Genomic DNA, 27,409 nt, shown 5'->3' with positions numbered 1-27,409 from the left:
CAGTTCTTCCATTCCTTAGCGCAGCTTCTACTATGGGTCTCATTATTCAAGCATGGGGATTGTGCTTTATTACCTTCTTAGGTTAGAGCCATTCACATCTCTTCACCGTAATTTGCAGGTACTGGTTTTAAATATTTCTTGTTAAATATCTGATACAGCATGTGGAAGCTTAATGTGATATGAGTAGATGGTGCATGTAGCCATTTATTGATTATTTATTTATTGTTTTGATTCAAGAAAAGGATTTCACAAAGAAAATATAATACAATGATTCGAGATCAGGCATAACTGAAGGGAACAACAAAAGTTAAAAGGCTAGCCAGCTCTATTGAATGTCAGCTAATAAAACTCCTCTGAAAGCATCAAATTAGAACACCATGAAGGAGCCCAAAATTCACTCTATTCCATAACGAGTGTTTGAATAAAGAGTGTACACAGGATTATGATGCTATGCATGCATATTTTTTGTTTCCCATTTGCTTTTATGAAATTCTATTCCTTTCTTCTTATTCTATCCCATCATAATAAGAAATTGAGAGTTCTCTCTCTCTCTCTCTCTCTCTCTCTCTCTCTCTGTTTGTGTTTTCTTTTCTTTTTTGGCTGTCTTTGAAACAAAATTAACAACTTCTTTTAGGATTTTCCTAGTAAAAGCATTTGTCATTATGGTCCGCTTCGTCTACTTAAAAGAGAGGCTAAGCACATTTGACTTCTTGTTTATAAGGAAAGTTGCCTGAATGTTTTCCATTAAATGTGAAACTTCAAATTCAAATTTCTTTCGTCTATTCTCTCTATTTTCCATTTTACCCATCCTTGGCCCTCAACTGCAATGATGTAGGTTCGAGCAGAACATGTTGAAGCATAGGATTGAATCCAATCTCTCCTTCTTAGGACACCACACTGGTGGAACCCTTTTTTGTAATTTACTTATCCTACTGTGATTAGAAATAGAATATGACAGTATGGGTGTTGGAAATCTTGAGAGGAGGAATAACATTCACTTATGCATCAAACTTTCAGTTGATAGCTAGCTTTTCTATGAAGTTTTATTATTTTGAAGTTTTTTTAGCAAGTTCTATTAGGTCGAGAAAAGGTGTATCTTACTATATTTAAAGATTTGTGGATGAAATAAGATGAAGATGAAAGTCAGTGGCTTAATTGATTTTCCATATAATTCATTTCAGCTGAGCCTTGTAGTATTCAAGGCAATAGCTCTTGTGTTTCACTTGTTATCTGGTTCAATATGGTTTTCTCAGTGTTAATATGTGTTTGAGTTCTTTTCTATCATTTGTTGGCATATACTTAACTGAGCCATTGTTTTCTATCAGGGTGGTAAGTTTGATCATGCAGATCGCCTTTTCCAAAGCATTGAAGGCACATATCGAAATTGTCTTTCTAATACTAGTGATGTGAAGGAGTTGATTCCTGAGTTCTTTTACATGCCGGAGTTTCTTGTTAATTCAAATTCTTATCATTTGGGAGTCAAACAGGACGGGGAACCACTAGGGGATGTTTGCCTCCCTCCCTGGGCCAAGGTACAAACTTTATAGTTCGGACAGCACTATAGTCATACTGGAAAGGAGAAAGTGCTTGTACAACCTTTCAGATTCCAAGTAAAACTGAAAGGGAGGATTTATGCATTTTAATTTTTGAATTTTATCACATTAAAATATCCAGGAACATATAATAGTTAGGTTTGGTAAATATTAAAAGAATGAACAAATGATAGAGGAAGAGAACCAGAAACCAAATGAGAGGTAGGGGAGATATCCAAGAATGATGATGAGGGGATTAATTGCAGCAGCCACAAGGTCCTCGAGCTTCAGATATACTCTAGAGCTCAGCCATTAGTCCTATGACAAGTGTTGCTATCCTAATCCAAAAGCAACTCATTTTTGTCATTTTGCAAATGTGATGTGCCACGGAAACTAATGTGGGCAGGTGTCTAATACAAGCTGGGATCAAGCTTAATTCAAATTACAAGCAGATGAAATAAACATTAAACTACATGATCTATACCAAATATCAATTTTGGTCTTAATAAATAATATGCTCCATGAAGTTAATGAGTTGAGATTGTGATAATTCTTTGATGCCCACTTCTATGAGTCATGGCCATCTTGGAGTTCGGCATCATCTTGAAACCAGTGAGCAGATGAGTTCCTCTTTTCTCATGCCAGGCCACTTAATATATTGGTTTTGTTGGCAGTTACCTATTCTTTCAAACCCCCTGCAACATCAAACCCTAAAGTTCAATTGGAGATGGAAGTTGTTTGATAAATGGTGGTCTGTTATGTTGCCTTTAGATTGTGTAATGGATTCTGTTGAGATGTATGTGTATACCATGTATTGTATTTCGCTTTTTTCTCTGGGAAGTCTATTATTATCTCTAACATGTGATCTGGAATAACTTTTATCTAAATCCTTTTTTGCAGGGTTCACCTGAATTATTTATAAATAAAAATCGAGATGCACTTGAAAGTGAATATGTTAGCTCAAATCTCCATCACTGGATTGATTTGGTGTTTGGTTACAAGCAGCGAGGAAAACCAGCAGTGGAGGTATTGTTGGTTTGTTCAATTTTATTTTTCACAAGTGATGCATGTTTTGCCTTGGTTGATATTTAGTGTTTCCATATTCACTAGTTTCTTCGGAAATGAAATGGGATTGCAGGCTGCAAATATTTTTTATTATTTAACTTACGAAGGTGCTGTTGATCTGGACACTATGGAAGATGAGTTGCAGAGATCAGCAATTGAAGACCAGATTGCGAACTTTGGCCAAACTCCAATTCAGATTTTCCGCAAGAAACACCCTAGAAGAGGGCCTCCAATTCCAATTGCCCGTCCTTTATACTTCGCACCTGATTCCATTAATTTATCATCCATTGTATCTAGTACAAGTCATCCACCTTCAGCTGTATTATATGTTGGTACTTTGGATTCGAATATTGTTCTCGTAAACCAAGGGCTAACTTTGTCAGTTAAGATGTGGTTGACAACTCAGCTTCAATCTGGTGGAAATTTCACTTTCTCTAGCTTCCAGGTTGAGTGTATTTTCTCATGTAGATTACTAATTGTTCCCCGTAATTTTTAAAATATATTACAATAAAATTTTCTTAGGATCCATTTGTATTAAATACAAGTTTTCAAACTTTTGCAGGAGCCGCTATTTGGAGTTGGTTATGATGTTCTTTCTGCTCGAAAAATTGGCAGTCCTTTGGCTGAAAATGTTGAACTAGGAGCACAATGCTTTGCAATATTGCAAACACCAACCGAGAATTTTTTAATCTCATGTGGTAATTGGGAAAATAGTTTCCAAGTCATTTCTTTAAGTGATGGAAGAATGGTGCAGAGCACTCGACAACATAAAGATGTGGTCAGCTGTGTGGCAGGTAATTCTTTGTATTGAAGCTGTTGTGTCCACCCATAAGTTCATATGTTTAAGAATCACATTAAAATGTGGATCTGCTGTAAGAGAATATAACACAAACCATTTTGGTGTCCCAAATAACAAAAACTTTTGGTTTGAGTGGTTCTTTGACCTGAAAAAGCCTCTATGACCATTCAGGAGTTTGATTATTGACACCCTATTATAATAGTTATATCAAATTAAATCAAAATTCAGCAAAGGGTTGTGATAGGCATGTGGTTTGCCAAGTTTCAGCCTAAAGGGCTTCTGCTTTAGGGTTTGTGAGAAAATAATAAAGACCATCCTATGTTAAGCATTTTGGTTGCATGATTCTTCAGAGTTGTCATGAGTTTGAGCCTTGGCACCCTAATTCTTATTATTAAATTAAATCAACATAAGGTAGCAGTGGGTTACCCTTTGTCTAATTTTCAAATCATTCAACTAGCAATTAAGCTTCGAAGTCAAATGGTTGTTTGATGGGATATTAAATCTATAGGACCAAGGGGTGGGGAGTTCTATCCTTGGCATCACCTATTCTTGTGCTAAAAATTAAATTACAAAGTCAAAGTAGGGATGGACCTGTGCTTGTCCCAGTTTCAACCCCAATTACTTTTGCTTTCTGGGATGTGCAAGAGAATATAATATAAACCATTCTTGAAACCATTCTTGAAATGGAGCATATGGATGACAGATACATGAATTATTTGAGGGGAAAGGATAATGTGCAAGTATCATTGTTTTGAATTTTGTTAAGGATAACATTTATTTGGATAGTGTTTTAAGCTTCTACAAGTAGAAAGGCCAGCCAAAGTGTCATAGCACGCTAGTGAGTTCTCATTCTATAATGTCAAGACTGCTCTGGAGTGGAATCTTCCATCATCATTTAATCTCATGATGTAGCATTGTTATTGTATCACATGATCTTCTATTCATCGTATATTGCCATATATTTTTCATAGTGCTTATTAAAATGTTTTATTCTTGATAGTTATTTGTTTATTTTGAATTATTCTTGGAGTGCACGTCATATCTCTTAAATCTATGAAAATTGCAGTGACAGATGATGGTTGTTTCCTTGCTACTGGAAGTTACGACACCACAGTCATGGTTTGGGAGGTTCTTCGTGCCCGAATAACTGAAAAGAGAGTTCGAAACACTCCGACTGAACTAGCCCGTAAAGATTATGTCATTGCTGAAACTCCCTTTCATATTCTCTGTGGTCACGATGACATAATTACATGTTTATGTGCTAGTGTGGAGCTTGATTTAGTTATTAGTGGGTCGAAGGATGGAACTTGTGTTTTCCATACCTTGAGGGAGGGAAAATATGTAAGATCTTTACGCCATCCATCTGGCAATGCATTGTCAAAACTCGTTGCATCTCGGCATGGGCGGGTAGTCCTTTATGCTGATGAGGATCTCAGTTTACATCTGTATTCTATTAACGGAAAGCACCTTGCCACCTCTGAATCTAATGGGCGCCTCAACTGTGTTGAACTTAGCAAATGTGGTGAGTTCTTGGTTTGTGCAGGTGACCAAGGACAGATAGTTGTGCGCTCTATGAACACATTTGATATTGTCAAAAGGTATAATGGAGTTGGAAAGATTATAACTTGTCTTACAGTAACTGTGGAGGAATGCTTCGTAGCTGGGACCAAGGATGGAAGCCTTCTTGTGTACTCCATAGAAAATCCTCAACTTCGTAAGACTAGCATTCCTCGTATGAAATCTAAATCTTCTGTATCAGGATAGATCTACAATCAGTGGTCAGAGATGCAGTTAAACAGCCTCTGCCGATTGCTGATATTAATTTAGGGTATGCTGCTACCATTGTGCCTTTTCTAATGAATGCTGACTGCACTTCATATGTGTCTATCATCACGCTTAATTTATGCTATGTTTTTACTTGATGCTTATCCTTGGCGTATTTGTTTTTGTCTTAACATCTTGAGGTAAAATGTTTCTGTTAAAGGGTGCTTTCTTTAGAGGAGTAAAAAAATGATCATGCACATCCTGTTGGAAACAGGAGAATTCTATGGGCACCTGACCAGACAGCATGATATGCTTTTTGGCCAGGTCCGTTTAATGAACTCTATGTCCAAATATGTTCTCATTCCATGAGATGATCCCAATAAAAGCTGTTTCTTGAAGTTTTTCTGTATCATTTTTATTCTTGTTTGAAATGCATATTGCATTTTTATATCATCTCCTCTCTAATTTTAGTATTTTGCCACTAAAAAGCATATCTTGCTTGTCCAAATATATTCTCATCCCATGTGATGATCTGAACAAACTTGTTTCTTGAAGTTTTTCTTTTTTCTTCTGTTTCTGTTTTTTTTTTTTAATTCTTAGATTATCACTTTTCTAATTTTCTCATCTCTTACAACTAAATAGCGTGATATTGTACTGGCATATCTTCCTTGTAATGTCTGGCCCATGGCTAGTGATGGTGCCTTAACTAAGAAATTTAGCAGTATGTGTTTGTGGTCCTTTATCAGATCGTTTCTGGTATTTGTCTACTCTGTTTTTTCTTGATCACTTGTAGTGTTACAAGTAATTTCTCCTGCAATGTTTGCTTGCGCACACACTTGCAAGTATGCGCATAATGCATTGTGAATTATTTGCTCAAGGAAACTCATACGAAGAGCAAAATCCCATAAAAACTTTGGTTATGTGAATCCTCTCTCAACTCTTAAACACAACTGCAGGTATATTAGGATACAGCCTTTTCTGTTAAAATTGCTTCCATAGATCGCCGGAATGTTTTCTGTTTGTGTATGATTTGTTTTCATCCCAAGAAGAAAATGTTTTCTGGCTCTAAGACTTTTTCCTTCCCTATGAAGTAGGATTTTATGGAAAAACTAGAATTACCTTTGCTTGACAAAGATAAAATAAATGTTGAGAGATTCTTTTTACTTTTGTTTCTATTTCCTTCCTGTTGTGATGTAAATTTTCTTTTGATAATGAACAGGAACACATGCTTAGGATACTGGATATTTGTTCACATCTGTAATGGATGTCAAGACTAATAGACACATTCCATCTGGGCAGGATCTCAATCACATTTCTTGTTCATGAAGACAGCAAGGATGTATGCAGTTAGCAGCTACCAGATAGGAAGTGGATTAATGTTTCAGTTTCCTGTCGCAATATATACACAGACCTTGAATAATTCAAATTGACATTGTTCAAATTCTGTCTGCCAGGAGTAGTCGTCTCATCTTATGTATTAGGAGGCGAGACAGAATCTGATTGCTTGCACATGTGCTCGTTATATTCTTATAGGGTTGAATAGAATTGTTGTTGAGTATTAGCAACAGTTGTATCTCAGCACGTTTTCTTTAGATCGGCGCGACCTCTGTACAGATAGTTTTTGTAGAGGTGAAATTTGTTGCTTGTATTTTATCAGACACTTGTAAAGTTCATTGGAGATGCAAATAGCAACGGGAAAGATCCAAATCAAGCCACTTATGATCTTGCTGGATCATTTCTAGTTGCTGTGACAGATTTTTCTCGTTCGCATGTCTCTGTGAGTGCACATCTGAAATATAATTTCTAATATGATAATATCTGCAGTGTTTGGAAATTTGGTAGTTGTTACTGTTTAAAGTGTTTTTTTTTTTTTTATTAATGTATTAAAATAATATTCTTTTTTATTTTTAAAAATTATTTTTGATATAGTATATTAAAATGATTTGAAAGCATAAAAAATTAAATTTTTTAAATTAAATTTTTAAAAACATTGTGTCAACCGTATTTTTAAACATATCCTTCGATTTGAACAGCATAACTTCCTGAATCGTATGCTTGCACAAGCGGTAGAGTCTCCGCCTGAATTTGTTTCATATCTGGCAGTTTCATGGTGGTGTGATTGTAGGGCATAATTACAGAAAAAAATGAAAGGTTTGTGTATCTTATTATGAACCTTATAATGTATCATATTTAATAAGGTATGATTTATCCTTTTAGAGACTTTATTATACTATGGTGTTCTAGAATGTAAACCCTAACATAAAACATCAAACCAAAAATTCATAAGTCCCCGTTCAGTAATAGAAACTCAGGACTAAGAGAAATGAATAAATGATAGGGAAAATAATAAATATCATGTGCAAAAGAGAAGATGATATTCATGGATAAATATAAAGGTGTTGGTGAAGTTATAATAAGGGTTATTAATTTCTGATTTAAAAAGCGGTAATGTTACTGTATAATGGTAACGAGTTTTAACAAAGAAAAGAATAATAGAATTTTGAAATAGATACATTATAAAATATGAAAATAGTTCCATAAAGTAAGTATGGTATATAAGAGTGGGTTTGGTGAAAAGATGGTATGAAAAAGTGTTGGTGTTAATCTCAGTTGAAAATCGATAATACATGGATTTAGATTAAAAAAAAGTTAACAATAATTTTCAAAATTAAACAAATATTTAGGGTGTATTTAGAAACGGTGCAAAATATGTTCCCTTAAATTTTTTTAAAAAAAAATTTATTTAAATTTTTAAATTATTTTGATGTACTGATGTTAAAAATATTTTTTAAAATATAAAAAAATATTTTAATATATTTATAAATAAAAAATACTTTGAACTATTATCATCGTTACTACTAATATTAAAATTCTAGCTATAATTAAATATAACGCAATTTGACTTCGACTTAAAGTTGCTTGATCTTGCAAACAAAAATAACCAATTGGTCGGTCTTGGTATGAAAAATGTGCAACGTAAATGTATAGTATTTTTATTTTTCCAATCCCCTTCCATAAATTATAAAAATAGATCGTTTTTCGAAGAAAGCTGAATTAGTAAATGAATAGCTTAATTACACACCTATATTTTGGGTTTTTATTTATGTCAATAAATAATAAATAATGGTTTTCAATTTTAATTTTTTTCATTAAAAATAAAAATTTGGTGTTTGTGCATAAACTAGCTTGCTTAATTTATATAAACACTTAATCAAGATACATGAAAATAAAATATTTTCATAAAAAAAAAAAAGTAGGGAACGATGTGTCTATGACATGAAAATGTTTTTTCTTCAAGAAACTGACAATAAATAATTATGTCAATCAAACCATTTTTTTTATGAATCTTTTCAAAATATTTCTCTAGCATAGTTTTTATAATAATTATTTTATAATGATTTGAAAAGTAAAATCAAATAAAAAGATAAAACTATTATGTTTTGATAATTTTTATGGTATTGTACATGAAAATAAAGGAATAATTAATTTGATAAAATTCTATAAAAACTTCACAATACAAAAATAGATAATTAATTCTCATCAAATACTCATGATTTTTTTTTATTTATGCTTTTTATTTTCATATGCAATCATTCATAAAGCAATTGCTAACATTGTTATTAAAAACACACTAATTTTATTTTAAAAATATAGCATCATCATATTATGTTTCTTTTACAAATATTACTATAATTATTTTATATTTAAAAGGATATTATTATATAAATTTTTTTAAAAAAAGTAAAAGGGGTAATAGAGTCAAGCCTAAGCATTTGGGCCTGCTTATATGGCCAGAATCGTGACCTAGTCTTAAAAAAAAAATAGATCCACGCACAATTGAGCTTAGAAGCTCAGACCCATGCACTTGTTTTTTTAAACTTAAGCGAATGACATGCCCCTCGAGTTTTTTTAAATAAGCAGACAACATGCTTTGACAAGAGATGTTTTCTCCACTACAATAAATTTTATTTACATTCTTTTTTTTAGTTTATCGTGGGTGTTTGGGCCAGCTTACGCGTACTTTGACTAATCCCACGGGCCCTGAAGTTAACGACCATGTAAGCCTCCAGTTGCCATCATATTAGCAACCACAGTACTTGAACCTAAAATCACAGATGGAGCAAACTTCTTAATCCCAAGCTCTTACCATTGGACCACCACCTAGATAATTTTTATTCTTTAGCAAGAAAATTAGAGTCTAGATAATTTAGATCCCAAAGCACAAATTTTAAAAATTTCAATGACATCTTTGGCAAAAAATTAAGGTCTAAGTAATTTAAATTCCAAAACACAAATTTTAACTTGATTTTTGTTTTTTTTAAAAAACAACATAGAAACCTCAATAATCCACTTTTCAATATAAAAAATGTTTTTTAATCCGTCTTATAACTCAAAATCAAATTAAATTTAAATAAACTTTGTGTATTTTAATCTACCTTTTTTTTTATCATGATTAAAAAGCCTAATCTACCAAAATTAACTCCTTTTATCATCATAATATTGCTGGTTAAAATCTTTTCATTTCCCATGTCTTTCTGACAAATTTTCTCTCTTCACTTGACACAATGTAAGGAAAAGGAGAAATTACCCTGACATCCTATGATTTACTTTAAATTATACTTTGCTTTCATTGTTTTGTAAATTATAGGAAATATGTTCATAACACTTTTAATGATATAAAAAATATTAATAATTTTTTAATTATTTACTAGCCGGTCATTATTTTTTAAACTTGTCAAACTTGTAAATCAAGTTAATTAGTCAAACATGTGAATGTCCATAAACTTTATAAAATTTGATAACATAACTTTTATCTGAAACTATTTTTTTAACTATATAAAAAAAAGATAAACAATAAAAAAGTCATGTTGAATTAAAAAAAAACTCATCAAACTCATAAATTATGGCAACTCGGGTTACCTTAGCAAACCCGTAAACTTATGTAAAGGTAAAATAAAAAGAAATAAATTATGAAGTTAAATTCTCAATCATCCTAATATTAAAAGATGAAATCAACAAAAAAATTAAAAAATAAATCATAACAAAAAATAAAAAAACATCACGAATTATTATTGTCATCCGTAGTGTAATGTGTGCAAGTCAATAATCCTCCTTATACCCTTTAGTTTTTATTACTTTAAAAATTTTAATAACATGACTTTTCTCCAAAACTATTTTTTAACTATATGATAAAAAAATAGACTATAAGAAAATCAAGTTTAACTAAAAAAAAGATAATCCACAAAACTCTTAAACCGGGAGAATCTAGATTACCTTGGGCAAACCCATAAACCACGCTAACCTCATGTAAAAAAATAAAAATAAAAAAGCAAATTACAAAGCTAAATTTTCAACAATCCCAGTTTTAAAAGATAAAATTGACAAAAACAGATTTGAAAAAAAAATCATAACAAAAATTTAAAAAAAAGCAAAACACTGTGGATTACAAATTATTGTAATCCATATTGTAATGAGTATTTGGTGAACAATGATTTTCCCACGTCCTTTATTTTTTGTTGTTTTATAACGTCTAATAAAATTGGGCAATTGGGGCAACTTGGATTACCTTGGCAAGCCCGTAAACAACGCTAACTTCATAGAAAGACAAAATAAAAAGAATAAAATTACAAAATTAAATTCTCAACTATCTTAATATTAAAAAAAAAAAATCATATGTTCAAGCAACACAAATAAAAAAAAAGAAACGAAAAGGCCAAAGAAACACTATATCAATCCATATTATTTTATAAAGAAAGCTACAATCCTTTCTCATGAATGTTTTAATTTTTGTTAACAATAAGCTTAGAGAGATAGAGAAAATGAGTTTGTGTTTGTTATTTATTGGGTTTTTGTGTGTGTGTGTGTTAGTTCACTCACTTGGCGTTATTTTTATTCTTGATGACGGATGTTATTTTCTTTGAAACAATAACAAAGTTTTAGAATCAAAACATCAACACTGAAAACTATAAAGATCAAAGAAATCAAATTCAGTAACTAAATTGAACTTTTCGTGACTCATGTACAATTAAAAAAACAACATGATGGTAGTGTAGCTATCAACGGTGAAATAGTGAGATAAGCTATAATTGTAATAGAAGAGCTACCTCTTTTAAGGTTTTTTTTTTTTTTTTTTTTTTTTAATTTTAATTATTTTTGTTAGCAAAAGAATATGATCCAAGTTCAAATCACAAACTCATAAAGGCATACGGTGGGTTTCTCACTATAGACTTCATTCAGTCCAATTTGGAATAGAAGGCCGCCGCCCAATTTTAGCCGTTTTTCACTTTTCCCTATATCGAGTTGCGCTTCACCTTTCCTTGCCTAACTCACCCCACCGTTCCGTCTGTCGTTGCCCTTTACTCTCCGGTCTCTCCCTCTCTCAACTCTTTCCGAACGCGCTAGGAGTTCCCTAAACAAAAACCCCAACTCTCTAGCTTGCTATTAAACACATTCTCTCTCCGGTAAAGATTGAATTCTTCTTCCTTTTCTTTCACTCAGTTCGCTCACTTGGGGTTAGGGTTTCGTAAATTGCCTGCCCAATCCTCTTCCCCTATCTGTAATGCTTCAAATTCCACCCGAGATTCGCCAATGTACACTCCCTCGCAGCCTATGAACGTTCACAATCAGATCGTCTCTCCTGGCGTTGACGAAGACGGTGCCCCAGCGGATCCTATCGACCACCACCATCACATTCACTACGAAGACGGCACTCCTGCAGTCGTGGTCGAAGACGTCTCTCCCGATTCCGTCTACGTTACCGCCGGTGTCGCTGCGTCGGAACTCGGGATTCAGCCTAGTGATGGTTCGAGTCAGCTCACCCTGACGTTTCGTGGACAAGTTTATGTTTTCGATTCCGTTACTCCTGACAAGGTACTGTTTCTGTCCCTGAATTATGCAATTTAGGGTTTTCTTTTATATATATATTTTGTTCAAGAAAAAGATTTGAGAGTTTTCATATTTGTGATTTTTTTTGTTCAAACGACTCCGAAATAGGCTTAATCTTGTGGTTTAGGGTGACGAGAACAACGTCATCCCTCTGTAATTGAAAAGAAAAGACAATTAGGGCTTGACTTATTTGCTTTTGGGAAATTTGTTAACATCACTGTATATTTTGTAATCTTTACAGGTTCAAGCTGTATTGTTATTACTGGGAGGATGTGAATTAACTCCTGGTCTGGAAATGACTCCTCAAAATCAAAGGGTATTTTCTCAATCATGATGATATTAGATGTTGATATAGTATAAATTGATCTGATTTTTCCGCATTTTATGTTTTAATATAGGGTGTGGCGGAGTACCCACCGCGGTGTACTCAACCTCAACGAGCAGCTTCATTAAGTAGGTTCCGGCAGAAGAGAAAAGAGCGATGCTTTGATAAGAAAGTTAGATATGGTGTCCGTCAGGAGGTTGCACTCAGGTTTGGCAATTTATGTATGTTCTGGATTTATGATTACATTACTGCATGAGTTGCTAGGAATACTGGTTCTAACTAAGTGTCAAATTGTTTTTGTTTTGTTGATTCTCATTTTGAATCAAATTCAAAAAAAATAAAAACTTGTTTCAAGGGCTGCAAGCGTTTTTATATTCTTGTACCACGCGTAAGTTTTCTCAGAGGAGTGACAGATGGAGAATTTTTTAAAAAACAAATAGAGCATACTATTGTTGCGTTACTTATGTTTCCTACTTTGGTAACCATCATTTTTATTCCATTGCATTAGCAATTCACATCAACTGGTTTTTAACATATAAATAACTTCGAACAGGGAAAGGTTCAGGTAATTCATAGTAGGTATAAAGATTAACTAATATTAGGCAATGATCCAAAAGGTGGACATATGCATTTATAGTCATTGGTCTGGTAGAAACATATTGTGGCAAGTTGTTGAAACTAGGGAGACTAATGAGCTCAGTGGTCTAAAACTTTCTGAGAAACTGTACTTCATATGATGTTCTCGGAGCATTCATACTTTAGTAAATAGGAGACTGAAAATGATTTGTTTCTGCAATTTCAGAATAAATAAAAAAAGGAGCTCTTAACCGTGCATCAAGGATTTCCTCCCCTTTTCCTTTATGGAGGCATATATGCACACACAAATCATGTTTTGGTTATTCATCATAAAAATTCATGTTCCTTGTACATGTTTACACTGTTGAAACTATGATTCCGTGCTAAATTACCACATCTGAGAAACTTATTTAAAGATGTATTCTAGAAGTGATGAAATCATACACTAGTGATCTTGGAAAAGTATTAAAAACTTAGCCAAGTAACCTTAGTTGTAATCTAGAAAAACAAATTGAAATGAAAATACTTTTTTATGTGCATGCAGTAGCCTTCCCAGTTCTTCTATTACTTGTTGAAAACCTATTGATGATAATTCGTAGCCGAGAAACATAGTATGAGATGAAAGTACCATCCGCATTCATTGCACTATCTGAACGAGAAAATCATGGAAGTTAGGTATACTGTTGCTTTTATGGGAGTGTAATTATTCAGGAAACCTGAATTGTCATCAGGAAACAAAAAACTTGAGAGGAAAAGTTGCAATAGCTGTTGCGGAACCACAACATTCTCATATTATATACATCTACTCTTAGAGGTTTACTTTTGTGATGTTTGATAGTAGTATGCGTTACTAGTTCACAAAAAGAAAATCTTTTTAATTGTATATGTATGACTACATCAGGATGCAGCGGAATAAGGGTCAATTCACCTCTGCCAAGAAGTCTGAGGGAGGATATGGCTGGGATGGTGGTCAGGATTCAGCACAAGATGATAGCCAACATGAAACCTCGTAAGTTGCTATATTTCTTAATCAATGAAATATATCCCAAAAGGAGTTTTATTGTTAACTTGTTTGAATATTTGTATCATTTGTGCCCTTGTCTAGGTGTACACATTGTGGCACTAATTCAAAATCCACTCCAATGATGCGGCGTGGTCCATCTGGTCCAAGGTCTCTTTGCAATGCCTGTGGGCTTTTTTGGGCAAACAGAGTGAGTATCTATTGAACTTCATAAAACACGGATACCTTGTTGCTTTTATCGCTTGTCCCTTTTTAAATTGTTACCACTGTTGTGAAAAGTGCATGTATACATTCTTGGTGCTGAGTTAAGGTCCAGGTCTTTTAAAAAAAATAATGACTATCCTGTATCTATTGTTATATATGCCATTTGTTAGGAAGTCAGTACGCTTGCTTTCAGTTCCATACGTACTGTTTGCACATTTGCATGTGATTGTTTGATGGGTATTGTATTTGCTTGTTTCTGCCCTACCTTTCAAATGTAGCCTGTTGCTGTTGATTATGGTTCGGAAATTTAGATATGCCATGCCACATTGTCATCGCTATAAGTCATCAAACTTTTATATTTGTGCATATATTTTTGGTTTCATATGATGCAGAATTCATGTTAAGGTGTTCAGTTGGATGAATGGTGAATTGATAACAAGGTCAAGATAATAATGGTTTTAACTTTGTACATTGGGTGAAGAGGATGACAGTAGCTCTGGTCTATCCTATTGGCAGCGGGTAGCCGAGTCCAAGTCTTCATTTTCACTTTTTTATGATGAGAGAGCTGACCTCGAAAAAGGAACAGACTTAGAGATGCTAATGGAATGAGTGGAGGAAGAATTTGAAAAAGAAAAAAATCACAAAATAATTTAATAACCTGTGAGGAAAAACTAGATGTTACAATTCACCAAGTAAAAGTAGATCATGTAGTAGGCAGTGCTACGGATGCAAAGGAGCCCAGTGGTTGCAAGCTTTGGCTGCCCAAGGCTCTGAGCATGGCACTGTTGAGCAAATAAAACTTTATGAGATCAAGCTCAATTGAGCTTCCAAATGCTAGCTTGGTGATGGTTTGGCGACTGCCTGGCAAGCTCATTAGTCCAAGATCCAGTGAACCAAAGAACCCCTCTGATATCAGGCTCTAAAATAAGCATGTGTTAAAGGCCATGCCATGCTTTAATGTATTTGCAAGGTGGAGGGTAGAACTAATAAAATTATTAGTAATATCAACTCTTGAGCATGGATTTTTTCTAGGCCTTCTGGGTCACCAGCTGGTTTCTGTTAATTCATGGTATTCGTCATTTTATGAATTGGTGATGTCCAGTAGCTGGTTTCTGTTAATTCATGGTAGTGGCCATTTTATGAATTGGTGAATGTTTTTCTTTTTTTAAGGGGGGGGGGGATTCATGATTTTGCTTGTGGAAAATAAATGGATTGCTGTTATCCTATGGTGATGCTGGATCATATCTTGGAACCTTGCATATTAGTTGAGATCTCTCCTTCTTCTATTTCCATTCCCTTTTTGGTGGGAAAGTTTTTGAAATTCATGAAGCTAGGTTAGTGAGACATCCATGTAAGACTAAGAGGGTCCAGGGCTAAGATTAATTCTGGAAATAATGTTTGCTGTATTTGTATTGGTATTTTGGAGTTTAGACACACATTTTGTTAGGATGGTGAGAATAGAGTGGACTATGGAAGTGGATCGCTGGATGAGATCATCAGTGATGCCATATAATGTTTCGAGGTGGCCCATCAGCATCCTTGTGTGGATATACGTTATTTTGGAACTGGACTCCTGATTTAATGATATTTTGCGTTTGTGCTGTATTGTCTTTTAACCATCTGATAACTGCTGCTTTTGGTGCAGAAAAAGGCTGTTCTTGTTTGCTTTGCTTTAAATTCTATCTGCACGCTACAATTTATTGGAAAGATGACTCGGTTGTAACGTTCTCTTCTAATAATGTTCACCTCTCCAAAGTCCAATTTTGTCTAAATTCATTTCATGCCATCCAAAATAAACAGAACATTATGCAACCCCCGCCTTATTTAAAAAATAGACATTGGATTCCGTATTTGACTAATAAAACTCTGCAGGGAACTTTGAGAGATCACTCCAAGAAAGCCCTGGAGCATTCTGTGGCTCCAATTGATCTGGTATATTCCTTATCTGCATAAAATTGTAGTTCTTTGGTACTGCTCGTCACATCAATTCTCTCTTTGTCCCCCCCCCCCCTATAAGCAACTTGCTAATCCGCCATGCAATGTAAATGCTGTGCGTGCTTTTTTATTTAGGGTGAAACAGAAGCCAACGAATCGGACTCTGTCCCTGCTATCGATACACATAACAATCCTGTTACGCAAATGGTGGTGATACAGCCTTAATAACAGATCATTGACCGAGTTTCTGAGTTGTATTTCAAGAATGGCTACTGTAATCGGAATCAATTCATGTTGAAGGTTTTATAGCAATTAATTCCTGCTTGTCCTGTGGAATGTACAGATATTATAGTGCCATCATCAATACATGAAGTTATCTTGTCCTTACCTTTAGCAGTGTATGAGATTTACCTCTGGAGGATTCTGCTTTGATGTATAACATACAAAGTTTCAATGATCTATGTTGGTAGTTTTATGTAGCTCCAAATGCTTTGATTAATATGCCAATAACTCCACTGAATCACATGCTAGCTGGGCTTCACCATTTTCTGAAATAAGGATAGAATAAGCGGGGATTTTGATTAATGAAGTTTAATCAGTCTCGCCAAAAAGTTTGCCCAGATTCCGGACGCTCCAAATTGTTTTCAAGCCTGAATTTTCTTCCCATGTCAACCTCGCATGCTTGTAACTTCCTAAACTTATCTATAGAGCCCGTGGAGAATTTTGGTCTGATATGAGCTAACGGTCGTTGCTTCCCCTTAGGACATCTTTTTTTTTCCCCTGCTCTTAACTTCGGGGAAAAGATTGGGTGGCAACATGTTGTCTGTGAACAGACACCTGCAAGGTCGTTGGTGTGAGAAGTTAGATTCCAATTTCCATTGAATACAAATGTTGATGTATTTACAGAAACTGCCACTCGGTGGAACTTGATTTCTCTAAGACACAAAAACTAACAGAGAAGATTTATGGAACAGTTTAGTTTCATATTCAACGAAACAAATCCCCAATTTTATCAAATATGATTCCTTCTTTGAACTCTGCCAGCTATACATCAACTACTCGGTTTGCTTGCTCATTCAAGATCTTAATAACTAATGAAACAAACATATACGAAAACTCACAATTCAGAAATCAATCAATAACAATCATCTTCATCATCATCATCATCAAAATCCACAAAATGTTACCGCACCTAATCCATCTTGAATTATTTTGAAAAAGCCATGTCAGACACTAATTATTTATATAGTCAGCATGTTCAAGAATGTTGGACGCATAAACTCAATTCCAAGCAATGCACATATTCCATGCCTAGAGCAAGAGTCTAACGCGGATGACAGATATATAGGCCACGCAAATGTGGAAGCCACAGCAAGAGCTGAGCAAAGGAAGGATGCAAGGGACATATGAAAGTCAAGGAGTAAACTGTCAGACATCTCATGTGCATAATATTATTGGTTAACACCCATAGCTAACAAAACACAGGCCTCACAAAACCTAAACGAAAAGAAAAAGAGTCCTACCCCTGTTCTCCCTGTTGCTTCTGGCAGCCCAAACCACAACGCAACAGAAGACAACACAGGCAATAAAATTTCAAAGAGACAAACAAAAAGAAGCACAGTCAAAAGAGACAGTAGCGTAAATGTACCAGAAGAAAAAAAAAGCCAGAGCAAGGGAAACAAACAAAGACCAAAAAAAAAAACAACAGAAAAACGCACAAGTATAATGATAGGGAGACGCACAAACTGACCTACAAACCCACAAAGCAGAGCAATGGCAACGTCCGCCAATGGCACACGAGAAAATATAGAGAGCTTATAAACCCCCACCTCAAGCACCTAAAAGACACAAATGAGAGCAAAAGAAGAGAAAAGGTAAGCCAGATGAAGGACACATCTTACCCAATAGAGAATTTACACATGCATGGTAAACTCAAGTCCCGAAATAATGGGACAAAAAGCAACAGTGGATCACCTTGGCAAAACAACATTAAAAAGGAGTTACCCAATCTAAAAAGAGCTGGAGCAGGACACCTTAACTTAGTTGGATGGCAACTGAACTACAACGGAACACAGAGAGGAGAGACGAGCCACTTAAGAAAACACTTGTCCAAATCCAAAAACAAACGTGAAATCATCAGCAACTTAAAAAACATTACGCGCCTATGTGCAGTACAGTACTTGGTCGTGTGTTTGTTTACGCTGTGTGACCGATGTTTTAAAAAATTTTGAGTTTTTTTTTTAAATTAATTTTTTTATATTTTACTATTATTTTTATATTATGATGATAAAAATAATTTTTTAAAATATTATTTAAAAATAAAAAATATTTTTTAAAAATCATGACTACACCAATTAAAAAATAAAAATAAAACTGTTGTAATTGAACTCCAAAAACAAAAAGAGATAAAGATAATTAACATTGTGTTTGAAATTGTAATAAAAGTTGTTTTTTAAAATAATTTTTAAAATATATATATAAAAGAAAAAAAAGTTAAATTTTTTTCAAAAAAACTTTTTGAGCCTACTCCACCCACCACCCTCCACTCCACTTCCCTCCACTCTCCCATGATCGAACGCACAACGTGTCCCGATATTGAAATCAATGGTAACGTAGAAGGAAGGCGCGTATACATGGGTAATGGTCGCTGAAATTCCAAGCAAGGGCGACGCCCCAGTCATGCTGGATTTCAATGCCAGCGCAGCACCAAGCACCAAGCACCAAGCACCAAGCCCCCCACTATAAATTCAGCGATGAGCAACGTGTAAAGGAGATCGAAAGAGAAGTTAAGGACATCCACGGCCGAACACATCTACAGTGAATATCAAAAACAAAAAAGCACCCAAATATTTGCAAGGCATAACCAGCTTAATGCAAGAGTCCCCTGTGGATGTAATAACAGTGGAATATGCGGACCATTCAGTTTCTTTTGTAACTGTAATGTAATTTGTAAGACGCTGCTTGTCCAAAATAAATGCAAGCTATGTACATTTATCACACTATCCCATATTAGTAATTTCCCAAGATACCCGGCCCACTTTGGAATCGCCAACACTATAGTTACTCATTCTCACCACCGCACGCCATCGTCTATTAGTACCAGCCGTTGGATCATCATCCGAAAACACATCAGCCCATCATTCGATCACCCATCATCCATCCATGCGAACCGTCTTCTCTATGGACCCCACCAGAAAACAAGCATCAAGGACCCAAAATTACCCCACATCCTAACATCATGCTCCCGCGCAATCCCAGAATACTCCTCGATTAAAATACAAATAGAAATCCTTCTCGACAAGTTGACAAAGTCTTCGCTTTCAATCCGAAAAATAAAAATAAAAAAAGGGGGAAATTGAAAGAAAGAAAACAAGAGAAAAAGGGGAAAATGAAAAGAAATTTCCAAATTGAGCCCCTGCAGACCCTGCAAATCTTAGCTATTTTTGAGGTCTCTCTATCTTCCATTTTCGAAGCTTCTTCTTCTTCTTCTCTTCTAACCTCAAGTTAAATTATAACTCGCAGCTCACCGATTCCAGTTATTTAGATAACTTATCATTATCATTATTTATTTAAGTTAAAAGAAAATATGTCCTCTTCGATGAAACAGGCGCGGTGGTAGTTGGTGAGTGATCTAACTTAGGGTTTCCAATTTCCACGACGGTCGGTGGTGACGGTTAGGGTTTCATATGGCGGCGGCGAATCCACAGCCCCTACAGGCGCGTCCGTACAAGGACCACAGAACGCGAGCTCCAATACAGATCGAGGACGATGACGACGGAGAGTACGGAGACGTTGATGGTATGGATGACATGGAAGAGGAAGCAGCAGTAGCGCAAGTGAATTCAGGCGTGAGTGTGGCAGAGCACAACCACGGAGCTGCTGGTGGTGGTGGTGGTGGTGTGGCTATAGCTTCGAGGACTAGTGAACTCACTCTCTCTTTTGAAGGAGAAGTTTACGTTTTCCCTGCTGTTACCCCTGAAAAGGTCTCTCATTTTTTCTGTTTTCCATAATTTTAACTCTAATATTTTGGAATTTTGTATGAATATGATGCTTATGCACGTATTTGTTAATTTATTGTACGGACTGGTACTATATATTCGTTTATTTTCTACTTTTGAATTTAGTGTGAAGGCTGTTTACTTTTGAATTCTGTATGAATGCGATGCTTATGTACGTATTTGTTAATTTATTGTACGGAATGTTACTATACATTCATTTATTTTTTACTTTTGAATTTTGTGTGAAGGCTGTTATTTTGGTGCTACAATTTTTTTTCTTCTTTTTTTACTTCATATATGTTGGAAAGTAGTAATCTTACTTTTGATGCTTTCTTAGTAATACCAAATTTGTGCGCATTAATACGTGAATGGAGATGCTTTCGGTTTTCAGGAAATCTTCTACATGAACTATGTATATTTGTTTCCGTAGTTTTTTGGGAACTGCAGAAGAAATCGATTGCATCTTCTTCAATCACATTGGATGCATATTTGCTTGCTATGCATGGATTAGCCTAATTACTTGGACACTTACAATTAATGCAATTATTTGTTTTGTTCTTTTCATCTTTCCATTAGTTTTCCAGAGATCTTCCTATAGTTCTCTATCTCGAGTTCGCTTACTTTAAATGAATGATATTATTGGTTTTGACTGTCAGGTGCAAGCAGTGCTCTTGCTTCTGGGAGGACGAGATATACCTACTGCGGTACCTACTATTGAAGTGCAATATGATCAAAATAATAGGGTAATGCTGTGTTTTTGGGTTATCAAGAGCAATGCAATTGCTTCCTGAGCTTACATTTTACGCATCCTTTGTTATATTCTCTAGGGAGTGGGTGACACCCCAAAGCGCTCAAATCTTTCACGAAGAATAGCCTCTCTTGTTAGGTTCCGTGAAAAAAGAAAGGAGAGATGTTTTGACAAGAAAATAAGATACACTGTGCGAAAAGAGGTTGCACAGAGGTACTTCTAATTAAACCTTTTAACTTTAAATTTGGCCTTTTTAAGAATGTTTCTTCTGCTATCTGATTATGTTAAGTGCGTATGTTAATGCAAAATAATAAACTAGATTGCCAGGACCAGCAAGTTCTCTTTGTAATGAGACAAGATGATTTTATTTGTTTATTTCCTTTTTACATATCTGGTTGGGTGAGAGCTACCGAGAGTGAAAACCTTCTTTAGTTTAGTGGATGGAGACAGCTGAATGTGCAGCAATTATTGCTGGAAATTTTCTTTAAATACTCTCCTATAAGTGCTCATCTATGATTTGGTGGTTATTGGAACAAGGAAGCAGATGGTGTTGGAGATGCTTATCACAGAAAGAAATGTACTTTAATGTGAGGGGTGGAAATAATGAGTCACAATGTGAATCAACATAATTAAACCTCTTTCCAGACATCCTTTAAGTTTGGTAATATCATTGCTAGTTTTTTGGTACTGGCAATGTCTCACTCTCTTCTTTGTTGTCCTGCTAGAATGCACCGCAAGAATGGGCAGTTTGCATCCATAAAAGAAAATCCAGGGGATTCAAGTTGGGACTCTGGTCAGAGTTGCCTTCAGGATGGCACCCCTCTTTCAGAAACTGTGTGAGTTAAAAACATAATCTGGGTTGGAGATCCTCCATTTAAAAATATTTACGACAATGATGTGTTCTTGCAATGCTTTTTAGTGTCCGGAGATGTAAGCACTGTGGTGTTAGTGAAAATAATACTCCAGCAATGCGTCGTGGGCCAGCTGGACCTAGGACTTTATGTAATGCTTGTGGACTAATGTGGGCAAATAAGGTTTGTTTGCGTTAAACTTCATTTTAACTGTAACTGTTGGAGTTATGGAGATGGCTTTGCATGCATATGGAACTATAGAGTTAAACAGTCAATTGCCAATCATATGGAGTTATATCTGTTTATAGGTGTTTCTAAATGGTGATATTTAACTCTTCGTTTCTGATGTCTTTAAGTTTGTCAAGAAAGGTAATGAGTTTGTGCTCTGCTCTTGCCCGTTGTTTAATGTGCTCAACCATGCAAATCTGTTCAGTGCACCGGTCAAAGTCCTATAGACAGTTAATATCATATCACTTGCCTGATATCAATTGTGTTCATTTAGTTGCCCTTTTTATATGAAAATACACAAAAAGAAGCTTTTATTTAGTCATTGGACGTGTTTGCAACAACTTCGATGTCCTTACTGACTGTTTGACTCACTGATACTCATGCTGCATTTGAGGAACAATCCACTTCTGATTTCTCATAATGGTCCAGGGATAACACTTGATGAGTAATCTTATTATCCAATCTTCTGTTGCACTCCTTGATTACATGGCTAATGAAAAATTAAAGGATTGAAATGTGATTTTTTTCTTGTTTCGTTAAAAGGCTGAACAAGCGCTCTGGACTACATAGTGAGGTCTTAATAATTTAGTCCTGACTTCCCATCCCTCCTAGGATTTAGACATTTGAAGTCTTAATTGTTGGGGCCCTTAGGGAAAATTGTGATAAATTTATGTGCACACATAAAATTAAGTTCTGCAAAACCAATAAACCATGTGAATGTTTGAAATTAACCATGTTTTTGGAACATAGGTAGTGAATGGTCCTATAGTTCTCTTTTCTTTTTCTTTTTCTTTTCTTCAATCCTGTGCGGTTGTGATTAAAATTGCACCTTTTTTTTATATTAGAAATCATTGGTTACGTGATAATTTCCAGACATGCTTCAGGTCAAGCTTCTCTGTGGTTTCTAACGTTATTAATCCTTTTGGTTCTGTGTTTCCCCTGTTGAGTATGCAGGGAACATTGAGGGATCTCAGTAAAGGAGGAAGGAATCTTCCAGTGGACCAAATAGAACCTGTATGTTCCATGAGTAACAGCTGCTTTTCTTTTCAGAATGTGTAGTTCAGTCGTTGAAGCTGATTCTGTTTTTTTATGAATTGTTGCTTTAAAAACTTGTTGCTCTCTTACAACCTTGGTTTTGAGCTTGCCAATGAGGATTACCTATTTTAGCCTGTCACTGCTTTATCTTAATTTCATGTACATGATAGTTCCATGCAATGGCTTTGTTTTTTTGTTCTTATTCTGAATCCAGCAGTGAAATTTACATTTTAGTCTCAATTCTAATTTGAATATTTATAGTAGAGGTAATGGCACTGATACATTTGCTATCTTGTTTTGACTGGTTTAACCTCTCATGTTAATGGGATTTGCAGGAAACACTGATCGAAGTCAAGCCTTCCATCGTTGAAGGGGAATTCTCTGGTAACCAGGATGAGCATGTACAATTTCACCTTACCATTGCAATTATGTTGCTGATAAATGGACTGGCATGTTTCATCTTACTAAGTTGATCTTTGGGGCATGCAGGGAACTGCTAAAGATCTTTCTAAGGCAGTTAGCGAAGGATTCAACAACCATTCTATCAATCCAGATGAGGTATGCTTCCAATCCCAGCCTTATCATATGCAAGTGAATGAACTTATTGGTTGTTCAAAACCATTTATTGCTGATTTTGGATTAAAACTGTGCAGTTCCTGCCTTTTCTGGCTTCAGCAATTTTACAATGGATGGAAGCAGTTTTTTTTTTTCCCCATCTGTGGCTAAGCAATGACATGATTTGTTTTTACTCTGTTCTTTTTTCTGTGTACATATGTTTCTGGAAATTTATCAAACACCCAAATCAGTATGTCTGCCAACACTTGGTTGTGTCCTCTGAATTATTTTTCCTACCCAAACAGGTCATGTGTCTATCGTTTGGTGCAGGTTTTCCAAGAAGCTACTGAAGATATTACAAATACTTTGCCAATGGGAGTTATCCATTCTTCCGGAGATGATGATGAGCAGGTATAGTATATATATGAACATCAATTGATGAGAACACTACATGATTGCTAAGTGCTGATGGCATGTTTGCTCATGTCCTATATGTTATGCTCCTTGATTTCCTTGTTGGTGAGCTAAAAGTGCATTTTCTATTGATTAGTCTTCATTGGGCATGTCACTTATGTTTGAGAAAGAGATCCTGTCATAACGTGAGGGGTAATTTGGAAGGGCAAGATACAGGAACCCAGGGATGGCTATAGCATTAATGTGCAACTGCGCATAGTTAAGAATGGTTTCTTGAGCAGAAACACAAAACAAAGAACTCCGAGCACACCAATATGGTTATGTGCTATTAAACAACAAAGAGTTGTCCAAAAAATATTGAATTTAATAGAGGTTTATTTTTTATTTTCATTTTTATACTAAAATATGTCCAATTGTTTTACGTTGTTTATGATAAGTTATCATTCACTCAACCAATGATTTTGGATGACATGTTGGGAAATATGAGGCTTTCCAGTGACACCGCATTATTTCATGAAGTTTTGGGATTTGCAGGAACCACTGGTTGAGCTTGCCAATCCTTCAGATACAGAACTTGACATTCCTGCTAATTTTGATTAGAAGGTGACAGTTTGCTTCTCTCGATTAATGCATGAGAGATTTGGATTGGAGATGGGTGGTGCCATTTCAATCCTTCTTACCATGATGCTACATGGAGGGAAAGTTACTGATCTCTCATGAAGGGTGTAAATTGTGAATTGTAACTAGAGTTGTAACCATAAACAGGCATTTCGCAACTGTAGATTTGATTTCTTGACAGGAGATGTGATGCTACTTCCAGCCGACACCAAGATACGGGGCAACGCTTCTTGTGGATATTAATGCTAGATCATGTGTGTGTGTGTTTGTGTGTGTATGATTCGTTAGGACACACCTCAGTGCGTTTACCAGTATTTATGTGATTAGGTTGTTAGGCTGTTATAAGATTGATATGTACTCGTTAAATCATTTTTAACATGGCCGGCCCAAAAGACTAAATTAAATATGCTTCTGGTATTCTGATGTGTTTTGTTTGATGGCAAATTATAACAGGCCCCGGACACATGCGACAAGACAAAGTTGGTAGAAATACTAATGCGAGTGTTATACTGGACCGTGTAATTTTTCTTTTGGAATCAGACCGTGTTGTGTTGTGTTGTGGAATTGCTTTCTTGAAGCAAAATCGATCTGAAATATGCAGATTGACATCGATCAAATAATCAATCCATACGACCTGTGATAAGAGCACCTTGACCGTACCATTTCAATCCCCCTTACCAGAGCTTGATAAACCTAGTGTGCGCGTGTGTGTGATCTTGTGAAGATTAATACTGAGTTTATGAATCAATATAAAAAGCAGAACAAGTACACATCAAATAAGATGATTTAAAAAAGAAAAGGAACAGAAAGGTGTACACAGGAATTTTATACTGGCTCTCTACAAACTCACAAGTGATCCGGTCCTCAGGGACAACACTGAGAGCTTCACCGTTTTTAATCTTACAAATTAGAGGTAGCAAGAAAATAAATAAAAAATTGATTAAACTGAAAAAAAAAAAAAAAAACACCAAACCAAGAAAAAAGTTTTTTGTTGTCAACATTGGCCTTCCAGCTAGGATGTAGACTTTGCAAGATCCTCTATTGGGTAAGCATGTTTTCTTTTATTTTTATCCCTCATATATCCTATTTTGACTTGAAAATTGTCCTGCTAAGACCCGACTCAAAGGATTACACTGGATGCGTTCACAAACCATACTTGAGTTATTGGGGATGATGGACCGATTCCACAGTATTTGTGTAGGTGCAAGCGTAGTAACATGCAGAGGGAGCTATTTGATGGGAGCAACAACAACATTAATGGAACTCAAGTTTCTCGTTTTATTTTGGTCTATCTTCTTCAACTCTAGCTGTTGGTCAACATTAATTGTAATTGGCAGGGGGATCAAGTTTTAAAAGAAGAATTTACTTTTAAAATAATTATTTATGTTGCTTAATGGCCTCATTTGTTTATGGAGGTAGCGGAAAAACCCATTAAATATTTGTGGAGTTTTTTTTTTCTTTTCTAGATTTAAGAAACTTGAGACAACACTAATAGAGATGGTTCACCAGAATCATTGATAACGATCATATTCAAAATTGATTCAAACAATCATTATTGCTTTTGAATACATGATAAAAAAAAACTAAAAAAAAAGATACACGTTCTGATTTACATGCAAAACACTTAAATGAGTTTTTGTTGCAGGGAAAGCTTTGATGTCTATTAATAAATCTTTCTACAATGTTGTTAATGCACTTCTTTACTGGGATGATCTGTACATTAAAGATTTATATTTTTGGTATGGTGTGTTTATAATAATATCGGCTCCTCTGTTGTTTGTCTTTAAGCTCTGTAAAGACATTAACTTTTTTTTTTTATTTGTTAAGTCTATCATGCTTTGTAAATTTAAATTTTATTAATTTATTGGTGTGTGTTCGTGAAATTTCTCTTGCAATTGGAGATTTGAGAAAAAAGAAATCTAGTAAAGGAAAATTGAATGATTAGAATAGGCTATTTAAAACAATTACAAGGCTTTGAAAAGCCCATTAAATTTCATTAAAAACCCAAAATAAATTACAAAAAAGCTCAAAAATAGCCTAAAAAAATTAAATGATTTTTTCTCAATTTTTTACTTTAATTAACCGAATCATACCGAACTAAAATTAATTGATTTGAATCAGTTTTGATTTTTAATTTAAAAATAAAAAAATTCAATTCAATTATTTCTTTTAGATAAAAACTAAACCGAGCAATGGTGCAACATCAATTTTTTCTGTACTTATATAACTTAATTCTTTCTAGAAAGATTTACTATTCAACAACCTTCTTCTTTTTTTTTTTCGTTTCTGTCAATTTAGTGTGCTTTCCGTTAGCTGTTCATTATGATTCTTGACTAGGTAACCCCAGATTTGCCAAGCAACTTACCAATTCAATCCTTCTTGAGAACATGATCTCTGGACAGGTTGCTAGCTCTTCTCATCTCCAGTGTTAATCTGAGACCTAACTTTCTTGTTTTGAGTTGGTTTTGATCTTATAGCTGTTGTATATAATCTTCTCCTGCTATGAGCATGTAATATTTTCTTTCCATTTATGAGATTGATCATACTACTTCTTTTCTTTTTCTCCTTTGATGACCGGTACAGATCCAAAGACGTTGAACATGTTAGCACGCCCTCAATGGGCTTGAGTAGAATGGTTTTTTTTCTTCTTTTCTTGGCAGGACAGCCAATGTTTTGCTTATGGATTTAAACTTGATCACGAGTCTTTCTTGGGATATGCAAGAGTTCAAACACTAAAGACCTAATCATCTTTCATCAAGAAGCTGCACATCTTGTAGACTTAATTTCATCAAAATCACAAGGACTCCCGTATCACTTATTGCATAATCATTTCATCGAACTCCGATACAATAAAAA

The 27,409-nt window shown here is 34.9% G+C and overlaps 3 protein-coding genes and 1 long non-coding RNA gene across 18 annotated transcripts in view; 3 read left to right on the top strand and 1 right to left on the bottom strand.

Annotated features, from left to right (window-relative positions):
* The window catches only part of LOC133690692 (BEACH domain-containing protein B), a 32,791-nt gene extending 25,797 nt beyond the window's left edge, over window positions 1-6,994 (top strand). For 6 of the 10 annotated variants that reach the window (XM_062110940.1, XM_062110944.1, XM_062110939.1 and 3 more), the window contains 7 exons: window positions 25-118; window positions 1,326-1,532; window positions 2,433-2,558; window positions 2,671-3,042; window positions 3,160-3,391; window positions 4,463-5,224; window positions 6,380-6,994. In XM_062110940.1, coding sequence (XP_061966924.1) covers window positions 25-118; window positions 1,326-1,532; window positions 2,433-2,558; window positions 2,671-3,042; window positions 3,160-3,391; window positions 4,463-5,160 — 1,729 coding nt within the window. In that variant the 3' untranslated portion in view covers window positions 5,161-5,224; window positions 6,380-6,994. Of the gene's footprint in view, window positions 1-19; window positions 119-1,325; window positions 1,533-2,432; window positions 2,559-2,670; window positions 3,043-3,159; window positions 3,392-4,462; window positions 5,225-5,380; window positions 5,485-6,379 lie in introns of those variants that run through there. The other 4 variants (XM_062110943.1, XM_062110941.1, XM_062110942.1 and 1 more) reach the window with 4 other exon arrangements.
* Window positions 6,995-11,348: 4,354 nt separating this feature from the next.
* LOC133692366 (GATA transcription factor 25-like) lies at window positions 11,349-16,585 on the top strand. 2 transcript variants are annotated; one of them, XR_009841879.1, is made up of 7 exons: window positions 11,349-12,030; window positions 12,287-12,361; window positions 12,444-12,577; window positions 13,848-13,955; window positions 14,052-14,157; window positions 15,817-16,103; window positions 16,242-16,422. XR_009841879.1 is itself a non-coding variant. In XM_062113252.1 (7 exons), the coding sequence occupies exons 1-7, from the start codon at window positions 11,749-11,751 to the stop codon at window positions 16,329-16,331; spliced, it is 855 nt and encodes a 284-aa protein (XP_061969236.1). In that variant the 5' UTR covers window positions 11,351-11,748; the 3' UTR covers window positions 16,332-16,585. The 2 variants fall into 2 exon arrangements, 1 of the variants encoding a protein (XP_061969236.1); XM_062113252.1 differs by having other exon boundaries at window positions 11,351-12,030; window positions 16,044-16,103; window positions 16,242-16,585.
* On the bottom strand, window positions 16,382-18,205 carry LOC133692367 (uncharacterized). Its single transcript, XR_009841880.1, has 3 exons — window positions 18,081-18,205; window positions 17,857-17,944; window positions 16,382-16,943 (listed from the first exon to the last, which is right to left on the bottom strand). It is a non-coding gene; the product is annotated as an uncharacterized LOC133692367 (long non-coding RNA).
* A 1,190-nt stretch (window positions 18,206-19,395) lies between these two features.
* LOC133692350 (GATA transcription factor 24-like) lies at window positions 19,396-24,970 on the top strand. Of its 5 annotated transcripts, XM_062113219.1 has the most exons (12): window positions 19,396-19,554; window positions 19,714-20,089; window positions 20,761-20,847; window positions 20,932-21,065; window positions 21,578-21,688; window positions 21,772-21,886; window positions 22,886-22,945; window positions 23,302-23,367; window positions 23,456-23,524; window positions 23,620-23,771; window positions 23,852-23,932; window positions 24,455-24,970. In XM_062113219.1, exons 2-12 carry the CDS (start codon window positions 19,793-19,795, stop codon window positions 24,540-24,542), a joined length of 1,260 nt encoding a protein of 419 aa, XP_061969203.1. In that variant the 5' UTR covers window positions 19,396-19,554; window positions 19,714-19,792; the 3' UTR covers window positions 24,543-24,970. The 5 variants fall into 5 exon arrangements, with proteins under 5 accessions (XP_061969203.1, XP_061969202.1, XP_061969204.1 ...); XM_062113218.1 differs by having other exon boundaries at window positions 19,417-20,089; XM_062113220.1 differs by having other exon boundaries at window positions 19,419-20,089; window positions 24,470-24,970.
* Window positions 24,971-27,409: the final 2,439 nt, after the last annotated feature.

This window comes from Populus nigra, chromosome 4, assembly GCF_951802175.1.
Source record: "Populus nigra chromosome 4, ddPopNigr1.1, whole genome shotgun sequence".
Taxonomy (NCBI): Eukaryota; Viridiplantae; Streptophyta; class Magnoliopsida; order Malpighiales; family Salicaceae; genus Populus; species Populus nigra.
This window is presented reverse-complemented; position numbering and strand designations above follow the sequence as displayed.

Bases quoted from the DNA above. Each gene is read 5' to 3' on its own strand.
- LOC133692350 (XM_062113219.1), top strand. From the start codon at position 19,793: ATGGCGGCGGCGAATCCACAGCCCCTACAGGCGCGTCCGTACAAGGAC. The intron at 20,848-20,931 runs GTAATGCTGTGT...TATATTCTCTAG, and splicing joins AATATGATCAAAATAATAGG to GGAGTGGGTGACACCCCAAA. The intron at 23,933-24,454 runs GTATAGTATATA...TATTTCATGAAG, and splicing joins CCGGAGATGATGATGAGCAG to TTTTGGGATTTGCAGGAACC.
- LOC133692366 (XM_062113252.1), top strand. From the start codon at position 11,749: ATGTACACTCCCTCGCAGCCTATGAACGTTCACAATCAGATCGTCTCT. The intron at 12,031-12,286 runs GTACTGTTTCTG...TAATCTTTACAG, and splicing joins ATTCCGTTACTCCTGACAAG to GTTCAAGCTGTATTGTTATT. The intron at 13,956-14,051 runs GTAAGTTGCTAT...GCCCTTGTCTAG, and splicing joins GATAGCCAACATGAAACCTC to GTGTACACATTGTGGCACTA.